We start from the raw sequence: 10,076 nt of genomic DNA, 5'->3' as shown, positions 1-10,076 counted from the left end.
TGTGTGCGCCTGAAATTACCAAGGGAAGTAGAAAATCAGCCTGTTTAAAGGATTTCTTTGTGGAAAGCAGAGAAGCACTGCGATGCCAGCTGCTCAGCTTCTGAGGTGCTCACAGCTCTTGGAAAAAGCAGGGCCTTTCTAAATGTGTTTCCAGGGGGACAAAATACCCATCGAGTCCCATCGCGGAGGGTCCCTCCTGCTGCGAGTCAGGGGTCTGCAGTGGGGCTGAGGATGTGGCAGTGAGTGGAAAACCTGCTCCAGCCATCCCAGCCATGGGAAGGGGTTGATGCAGCTCAGCATTCCCCTTCCCAGTGGGTGCACTGGGTACTAAAGAATGGAATTACTTTTTCCATGGTTGAGAAGGTGGCAAGGCTGACACCACAAATGCCTGCTCCACATGGGAACATTTGGGAGCTGTAGGCTGGATTTTCTAGGAGAAGGGGTTTCACTGGAATTAGAGGAATCCAGGCTTTGTCTTCCCATGTGACACCAGTATGTGTGTACTCTGAACAGCCTGCTGTGATGGTTGATATAAGAAATAGTCCGAATTATGTACTCCTTGCTTTTGCTCCATAAGCAGCATATAACTAAATAACCTGTGTATTTAGGGTAGATCAATGCAGCCTTTACCCCAGTTTTTCTTTGCAAATGGTGCCAACAGCTTAGTGTTTTCCTTGTTCCTGTAATCCTCTGATTGTCAGGATTAAAATACATTTGCTGGCTGCACTCTGCCCCACTCCCAGCAGATTTCCTGAGAAAAGTTGTTGGTTCAGGGGCCAATCACTTCATCCTTACTCTCAGGGTGTTCTCTCAGTGACTGGTCATTTTAAACAGTGTTCAGTGCAGAATCCAGTCTAGAATGTGGTTTTGGGGCTTTTAAAACACATTTTACGTGTCTCTGTTTAGTGGCTGCCTTTTGCAAAGCAGGCAGATTTTAGAATGCCCAGCGTGTGCTCCTGCCTTGATTTACTCCCCTGAAAAAATGCCCCAGGACAGGGAAGCTTTGGCTCATGAGGGGCTTCAGCAGTGCCTGGGTGTTTGTAGGCTGTTTGGGATGTGACATGTAGCTGCCTGCCTTCCCGAAAGCCATGGGACCATAGAATCACGGAATGGGTTGGGCTGGAAGGGCTCTTAAAACTCATCTCACTCCCAGGCTGTTCCAAGCTCTGTCCAGCCTGGCCTTGGACACTTCCAGGCATGGGACGGCCACAGATTCTCTGGGCAACCTCTGCCAGGGCCTCAGAGGGAAGAATTTCTCCCCGAAATCCCATCGATCCCTGCCCTCTGTCAGTGTGAAACCATTCCCCCTTGTCCTGTCACTCCGGGCCCTTTTCCCAAGTCCCTCTCCAGCTCTCTTGGAGCCCTTCAGGCCCTTGGAGCATCTCCGTGACCTCCTCTGGACTCGCTCCAACAGATCCATGTCCTTCCTGTGCTGGAGACCCCAGAGCTGGATGCAGTACCTCAGGTACAGTCTCACCAGAGCAGAGGGGGACAATCCCCTCCCCTGACCATGGAAGATGAGCGGAAAGAGATGGACGTAGCAGCTTTTTCTGTGACACCTGGGTGCAGCCATCTTCTCCTCTCCTAGGCTTGTTTATTGCTCTAACTGCAGGGGCTGCCTAAATACCACTATCCACACTGGATCAGTATTAGAAAGGATCTTGGTGTCTCCCCCACCTGGCAAAGCAGGACCTCTGTCCCAGGGCACGGTCAGAGCCCGCGGGGCAAAGAGGTTTCATCTGGAGTCCTGCCAGTGGGACCAGGTGTCATGAGGAATTCCAGAAACGGGGTGCAGCTCTAGAAAACGGGATAGTTCTGAAGTTAAAAAGCAGTGGATGCTGAAGTCCCTGCTCCCTGCAGGAGCAGTGGCATGTCCAGTGTTATCTGGAGACAGCTGTGTTGTGGCAGGCACCCATTGTATCACACCTTCGGCTAAAATAAGCCAAATGCAGCCAAAATAAGCACGGAGGTTTGCAGGCACCTCTTTCTGTGGAGTGGTGAGACCTCTCCCCATAGCCAGCGGAGGCTGGATGTCCTTGTGCCTCTCCAGGCAGGACAGGGATCCCAGGGGTACCTGTCCAGGGATTTGCAGGTGTTCCACCCCTTCCTGCTGCCTCCCTCCAGCCTCCCCCAGTGTGCACAGCCCCTTGGGACAGCTCTTCCCAGCATTTCCCCCTCACCGCTGCCAGCCAGACCTCCCTGCTTTCTCTCCCCAGCCCTGCTGCAGCAGCAAGGAGGTGTTTGAGTCTTGTTGTCCCCCAAAACATGGAAATTGTAACTCCTGCCTCCCCATTGCCAGGGATGATGGGAAAAACAAGCAGTTTGAGTTTGGGGGGTGATGCTATGCTGGCAGCTCTCTGAGCACCTGTGAAAGTGGGAGGTGATAAAGAGCCTCCCTCCTGCTCACTGCCAGACTTCAGCCCAGTTTAGTTTGTTTTCTTTTCTTTTCCTGTCTTTTTGGTTTTTTGGTTTGTTTGTTTTGTTTTGTTTTTTTTTTTTAATTTGGAGCAGTAAAACCGAGCACAAAATGTATTCCAAACAAACAAACGAACGAACAAACACCTCTCTATAAAACCACTTCCTGACCGGGCAGCAAAACCTGCCTGGCACAACAAGGGATACAAGGATCTGAAATACCTACTGGTCATGGCTGAAGCCCATAATTCCCCCTATTCCTAACGAGCTGGCATTTAGAAACGCAGTTTAGCCATCTGCCAGAGGCACTTCCCGTCGGAGGCACAGCACAAGAATGTGTGCTGGGGGGACAAGCGGTGACAATGCGGCTCTGGTGGCACAAAGAGGGTCTCTGGGTGCTGGTTGTGACACCCACCAGCTGGCCCTGCACCGAGGCAGAGGAGTTGAACTGACACTAAGAATGGGCTTCTCGCTGGTATCGTACTTCAGACCCTGACCAAGCACTTCTGCCAAAGATTTGGGCTTTATTGCACTATACCCAGGCCAAGTCCTTTCTGCTAATGTTTTTGCCATGTCTCACCATGGCTTCCTGGTTTGGTTTTTTTTGGGTTTGTTTTTGGTTTTTTTTTATAATTTATTTTTCGGTTTGTTTTCCTTTTTTTTCCCCCGCCTTCCGTTACAATTTTGTTCTTGCTTTTCGGTGTGACTTGTTGTACTCTATGACAATAACCTTCTTAGCTCTAATGTCCCTCCTACCCCTCAGCAGTTGACCAAGCTCCACCAGTTGGCTATGCAGCAAACCCCCTTTACTCCCCTTGGACAGACCACCCCCGCTTTCCCTGGTACGTACCCACACGCCCTTTCAAGATATCCTTCTCTTACCTGTAGAGTTTCTCTCTCTTTCTAAACTCTTGCTGTTTAATGGAAATGAGCAGGGCGAGTAAAAAGTCGCAGTATCCATGGGGAGAGGTGAACGAGAGGCTTGGCAGATGTTTTGGGGGTCATGGTGCTCAAGGGCGAGCTCTCAGCCTGGGCTTTCCCAGCAGAAGCCGTGAGCACAGTCCCTCCCTCCCTCCCTCCCTCCACGGAGGAGGCAGCATCCCCTGCCCTGCGCCGCTCCGGATTCCGGCGGGACATCCGCGCTTTCCCGGCCGGAGCGGCTCGGGGCCGGCCGGGGCTGCTGCCTCGGGGAGCGGTGCTGGGCAGGCAGGACGGCACCCCTGCAGTAGTGGGAAGGAGTCATGGCCGGAGGGGGCCGCGCTGACGGGAGGACAGCCGGCCCCGGCGTGGCCCGAGCCTTGTCCTCAAGGCTGGCATGTTCCCGGTGACCTGGGAAGCAGAAAGAGCACAGGGGATGGAGATACTTAAAGTACCGCTTGGAAGTTACTTTTCTGACAGTATGTTCATCATATTTTGAGCTTCCTAGATGAAGTGACATTGCTTATCTCCTCGAAGGCAAAAGCATTAAACCTGTTTCTTCTTTGCTCTTCAGGAGAAAAGCTGCCCTTACATTCCTCCGAAGAAGCTCAAAATCTGATGGGCCAGTCATCAGGTAAAACACAAAGCTAGAGGGAAGTAAGCAGGCTTTGGTGGAAATATATTCCGTAAATAGGACTGTGCCTGGGTTTGTGCTCCGAGAGGAATTGTGGTATTCATGGAGAAGACAGCAGGTTTTCGTGGTGGGCAGGCAGAGATCGGGCACCACCGTTCTCCTTGGTGCAGCATGCCAAAGGAAAAGTGCCTGGGCTTTATTGCCTGGGTTTGTGATGTTTGTGTTTAACTGCCACAGAACCACAGAATCTCCTGAGCTGGAAGGGACCCACAAGGATCATCCAGTCCAACCCCTGGCCCTGCACAGACACCCCAACAACCCCACCCTGGGCATCCCTGAGCGCGTTGTCAAAACGCTCCTTGGGCTCCATCAGCCTGGGGCCGTGCCCATTCCCTGGGGAGCCTGGGCAGTGCCCAGCACCCTCGGGGGAAGAGCCTTTCCCTGCTCTCCAGCCTGACCCTGCCCTGGCACAGCTTCCTGCTGTTCCCTCGGGTGCTGTCCCTGGGCACAGAGAGCAGAGATTGGTGCTGCCCCCCAGGTGTGGTGAGGTGTCTCCCAATGCCGTCTGCGTAACGGGGAAGATACCAGAGTCATCACCCTTATTCCTGCATTTAATTTTGCATAAACTTTACTCAGAAACAACAGAACAGTGCCGGTGGGAGCAGCCATGACATGCAGCTCTAGCCATCTCCGAGCCCTTCAGGGTGAGTTGCAATTTTAGTGGGACAGGACCCCGAGGAGCCAAAGCGTGGCTGCAGCCTTGGAGACATTTTGCTGTCAGATGTCCCACGTTCATCTGTACGTGCAGAACGGATTTGTCTTTTGTTTCCTACCATTGCATAGAGGGGTTCTCCCGAGAGCTGAAGGCTCACGGGCAGTATGAACCAGACCTGGGGCACACAGCCATCCCATGCACGCCTCAAAGGTTTGGGGACATCACCTAACTATGAAAGCAAGCATAGCCCAAGTCAATAGACCCCACAGGACAACGGAAATAGAGATTTCATGACACCGACCTGTGCAGCCATGTTTTCTGCATGTCCCCTTTGCCCTTTGCAGTCACCCAAGGCATTAATCCTTCCCTGACACCCTCGTTACAGCCTCAAGGACTGCTTGTGCATATCGGAGAGGGAGGATCCGGAGTGCTGAAATAAACAGTCTCCGGGTCATGGAGAAGGATGTGGCCATTCCTCAAAGGCTGTGTGATGCAGGGATGATGCGGTACCATGGCACCAGGTGCCCCAAGGGCTTTCAGCAGCAGCCATGTCATCTGAGTGTGGGATGAAGGGTGCTGCCTGTGAGTCTGAGGAGCTTAGCTTGTATTCCCTAAGATCCCTGGATGCCTCAGCACTGCTCAGAGCCCTCACTGGTGCTCTGCTCCCTTCAGAAGACATTTTCTGCCATACCCAGGCTGCTGCTGAGCTGGGCCTTGTAACACATGGCCAAGGGACAGGACCACCCTCACCAGAGGGACGTGTCTGTGATAGGTGCAGTCCACCTTGCCCCAGACTGTGAGGAGGCTCAGTGTACAGGACAGGGCAGGTGCATGTGTGCTGTAAAGCCAACATTGAGCATTGCCTGTGGTGTAGTACCTGTTTTGTGCAGGTTTTGGCATTAGTACGCCTGGCAGGGGTGAAGGACAGCAGAGGGCTGCCTACTGGAGGATCTGCATCCTCATTCCCTGCATTTCCTCTCCTCTCTGTGCTCCCAAGTGAAAAATCTGGTGAGGAGACCTCCTGCAGGCAGGTGTCAGAGAGGTGTATCTGGGAAGCTGCATTCAGGCAAGCACAGGAATCACAGAGTCACAGAATCATGGAATGGTTTCCCTTGGAAGGGCCCTTAAAGCCCTTCTTGTTCCACCCCGTGCCATGGGCAGGGACACCTTCCACTATCCCAGGTTGCTCTAAATCCCATCTATCCTGGCCCTGAGCATTTCCAGGGATGGGGCAGCCACAGCTTCTCTGGACCAGGGCCTCCCCACCCTCATTTCCTAACATCCTAAGATCATGCATGAGCACATCAGAGATACCTGGAGCTCCTCTCTCTCTGTGCTGAGGCCCTCCATGGAAATACATGAGGAATTGGGTACTGCTGCTGCCTTGTTTTGCAGGAGCCCTGCACTTCCAGTCTCCTTGTGCTTCTTCATTCCGCACCTCCTTAACCACCCTCGTTCCATGGACACAGATCTGGCAGTCTCTTCTGCTCTTACAAGCCTTCATCAGTGGTTTATATCATAAGGACAAGGGGTTTTTTTTCCAGTTACTGCAAATTCCTGTCAGCCACCAGACAGCTTCTTTCTTGCAGATTTGACATAGGACGTCCCTGCTTCAGCACTGAGGTGATTTAATATGGAAAACCGTGGGAGAGGCAGGCTTTGACCTAGGAGCACTACGGCATGATGTCCTCTTACCTCTGGAGCTGCACACACAGGGTATCCTGCTGGCTCCAGCCATTCCCACCATGGAGGAGAGAGCTCTCCCTGATGCAGGAGAGGCTGGGAGGATGCACACCGCTGCCTTCGCTCCTCGCTGTGTAATTTTGGAGGGAAGCAGGATCTGAATCTCCATACTGTTCATCTTGCTTTCCCTTGGGAATAAGAGGGACAGCTGGTCCTGGGTCCAGCTAGGTTGCATGTCTTAGCAGTCTGGCTTAAATTCAGCATGAGAGTCCGTGGGGCTCTAACTTGCAGAGGACTTGTGCCGCCGGATCCCGTGGGGACACCGGTTTTGGGGCACCGAGCTGCTGTCACACCCCAGCAGCTCAGTGCTGCTGCATCCAGCCAGGGCTGGAGGGTGCATGGACAGCATTCCTGAGGGGCTGGTGGGTGTCCCATGCTCTCTGCTGCTGTGTGGGAAGGTGTTTCACCCACCTCTCTTTGGCGATGCTGGAACCTTGCACCCTCTTCTGAAGCCATTCCCAGTGGGAGGATGAAGGGTGGGAAGCGAGGCACCCGTGGGATGCAGGGAAGGTGACACCCAGCTCCAGCAGAGTCAGGTAGCGACCGTCTTCCTCCTCCTTGTCCCGGAGTGTGTGATCCCCTTCCCCTCCCAGCCCGGAGCAGGACGCAGCCTTGGCAGTGTTGCGGGAAAGCAGCGGAGCTCCGTCGTGTCACCTGTGCCAGCTCTAACCTTGTTCCCTTGCGTCTGCCCAGGTTTGGATGCCAGTCCCCCGGCCAGTACTCATGAACTCACCATTCCCAATGATGTAAGTAAATCCAAGTGCTTCCTTGGCATGCCCGTGTGTGTATACACATGTATGTATATATATACATACATATATCTATATATAAGCTGCAGCCACTTGGCTCTGTTAAACATATTTAGAGATGCCCCTTCCCCGTGTTCCTCATCCATGTGCAGCCCACTGGGGATCAACCTGCAGCACAAAGCGCCCGTTGGACTTTACCCCGTCGGTGGCTTCCCTAGGTACAATCCTTAATGCTCCATTTCCCTTTCCAAGTGAACGCAGTGCTCATGAAACATGCCCAGCTGACAGCACTGGGAAAGGGAGAGAGCTCCCATGCCGGCCCTGATTAAACTCTTAACTGCTTAATCAGGCCGTGGCGGGTCTGAGATGATGTTCCAGCTCAAGGGCAGTGGCTGGGCAGGGGGTGGTGGGGAAGAGGAGGTAAGTAAATAACATTTCTGATGCCACAAAGTGTCACACGAGCGTCTGAAAGAGGGTGCGTCTCATCTTAGTGCTGCTGGTAGGCAGCTTTGAGGTCTGGTAGATGGAAGCCTTGTGGTAAAGTGGGTGTTGGACTGGGATATTTGCTGGGAGGAGGCTGGAGCCATGCTGGGCAGGGATGCTCAGCGGGGAAGAGGTGGGATGGAGAGCACGACACAGCCAGAACCTGGATCCACGTGCCTCACTTGCTTCTGGACTGGTTCTAATGGATTAAGACCCACTCTGTGCTCAAATCATGATGAGGGCAAGCGGGGGGATGACATCCAGTCTCTGTTCCCATCTCCATCACTGACAAGCACCTTCAGCCCATCCTCATCAGGAGTCTCTGGATGGGGTCTGGCAGCTCTTGCTACCTCTTCCTGCTGTTCACCAGCAGCCGGCAGTGCCAGGGAAGGGCAGCGATCCCAACTGCAGCTGCCAGGCACCTCTGCCGAGACCTCTCTCCACCCGAGAGACGTGCAAGAGCCTCTGAGCACCTGCTGGCTGAAACCCTTGGAGATGCTTTGCCCTGGGCCACATCACTACAGGAGGGATCTGCAGAGGAGCCAGTGGGGACTGATCCCAGATCTGCTCCAACTGTTCATCCAGCAAGGATCCCTCTCCAGGAGGCTGCAGGGAGCTCCTGAGGTTCCAACAGCCACGTCTGCTGAGCATGGAGGACCGTAGCAATGAAGGCATCTTCAGAAATAGAAAGAGACCCCTTGCAAAAGGACTCACGTGGGAGGAAAGGATGCCAGGAGACCTCTGAGAACTGAGGAGCACTCAGAGCATTCACTCGCCAGAGACCCAGCTCTCACCAGACCTGGGAGGCGTTAGAGGTCATCACCTGCATCTTGAAAAACTCCTCCTTAGCTCTCCCCACTGTTGTTTCAAAGGCTTTTAAACACCCACTGCAACCTTCTCGGGAAGCAGAGGACAGGTTTGGGTTCCTTTTAGAGTCACCAGGCATGTTTTAGTGGTGTAGCTTGCAGGTGTGCTGCAGCTGAAGGAAATCTGATGATACCCATCTTGCTGCTCCTCTGACTGTCAGGAGAAACTTGAACTCTGTTCAGCTTGGGTGTAGCTGAGCATCTGCCTAAACAGTTTGGTTCCTCAGGTCTCCCCAGCAGATTTTCATTTGCTGAAGCATCTCGGAGTTATTTCTGTGCTGTGAAGACCAGGATGGGCTGAACATCCCCCTACAGAACCTGAGACAGTGGATACCCTTCCAGTGTATATTCAGGGCCATGTGGGATAAACCACTGTGGCAGCCCCATGGTCTGACTAAAGAATCAGGGAATATTTGGAGGAGTAATCGTCTCCACTTATACCACGGCAGAAATCCAGCAGCTGCCAAGATGAACATCCCATGTGTAAAATGCCCTTGGAAAAGAGCTCAGATGGCCAAGAAGGGCGTGCAGAGCACCTCATGCCTGTGTTGGTCAAGCTGGATATCCCTGTATGTGTTACCAAGCTTTGGAGATGCTTTGAGGGAGATGCACAAATGAGCAAAGACCATTGAGGAAGTTCAAGCCACTGAGGACTATCGAGGAAATTCAAGGGATGAACAGTTGAGGAAATTCAAGCCTGCAGCTGGCTCTGATTTTTTCACAAGAGTGTGAAAGACGTGCTTTTGGGTAGGGTGCACCTTTCCTGCGGGTGCCACAGCCGCATGGGGCTCTCCTGTGCCCGCGGGCAGGCCTCTGGATTGCACCAAAGAGCTAGAGGGGGTAGCAGAGGCACTGAGGGTGTCCCAGTGGGATAGAAGAAATATGGGATGGGGTCACTGCACCAGCTGATGAGGGGGCTCCTGGGGCTGGCCTGTCCCCAGGGAAGGCAGTGGGCTTGTTTCCTTCTAGTAACGTGTCCAAACCACCTTTGGGTTTGCTGTGACTGCCAAGGGGATGAGTACTTGCAAAGCACTGACCATTTATTAAATCATGAAAATTATTATTACTGAAACGAGCTCTCCTTGAAGCCCTCTGAGATGCTGGGCACCCTGTGCAGATAATGGAGATTCTTCTCCCCCCCAAGGAGCAGAGCAGAGCAGAGCAGGTCTCTGGATGTGTCCTTGGAGGACGGTGCTCACGCACAGGTGGGATTCACCCCGGGCTGTCCCTCTCCTATTTTCATGAGCATTAAGGTCACTCTTGTCCCAGGTGTGCTCGTGTCCCGCCGGTGACTGCCAGAGCTGCCTCTTCTCAGACGTTCCCTCCGTGCTTTCTTTCCTAGCTAATAGGCTGCATAATCGGACGCCAAGGGACCAAAATCAATGAAATTCGGCAGATGTCGGGAGCGCAGATCAAAATCGCCAACGCCACGGAAGGGTCATCGGAGCGCCAAATTACCATCACAGGAACCCCTGCAAACATCAGCCTTGCGCAGTACCTCATCAACGCCAGGTGAGACCCCCCCGCCGACCACCGCCACGGCCCATCGCGTC

The 10,076-nt window shown here is 53.4% G+C and overlaps 1 protein-coding gene across 33 annotated transcripts in view; it reads left to right on the top strand.

The window, feature by feature from the left end:
* The window catches only part of PCBP3 (poly(rC) binding protein 3), a 56,224-nt gene that overhangs the window by 37,563 nt on the left and 8,585 nt on the right, over positions 1-10,076 (top strand). For 13 of the 33 annotated variants that reach the window (XM_017743374.1, XM_017743368.1, XM_017743362.1 and 10 more), the window contains 4 exons: positions 3,179-3,257; positions 3,908-3,967; positions 7,119-7,171; positions 9,866-10,035. In XM_017743374.1, the coding sequence (XP_017598863.1) occupies positions 3,179-3,257; positions 3,908-3,967; positions 7,119-7,171; positions 9,866-10,035 (362 nt within the window). Of the gene's footprint in view, positions 1-3,178; positions 3,258-3,907; positions 3,968-7,118; positions 7,172-9,865; positions 10,036-10,076 lie in introns of those variants that run through there. The other 20 variants (XM_017743375.1, XM_017743369.1, XM_017743363.1 and 17 more) reach the window with 9 other exon arrangements.

This window comes from Corvus brachyrhynchos, unplaced genomic scaffold (assembly GCF_000691975.1).
Source record: "Corvus brachyrhynchos isolate BGI_N302 unplaced genomic scaffold, ASM69197v1 scaffold79, whole genome shotgun sequence".
NCBI lineage: Eukaryota > Metazoa > Chordata > Aves > Passeriformes > Corvidae > Corvus > Corvus brachyrhynchos.
Note: the sequence above shows the minus strand (reverse complement) of the source record. Positions and strands in the feature narration are given on the sequence as shown.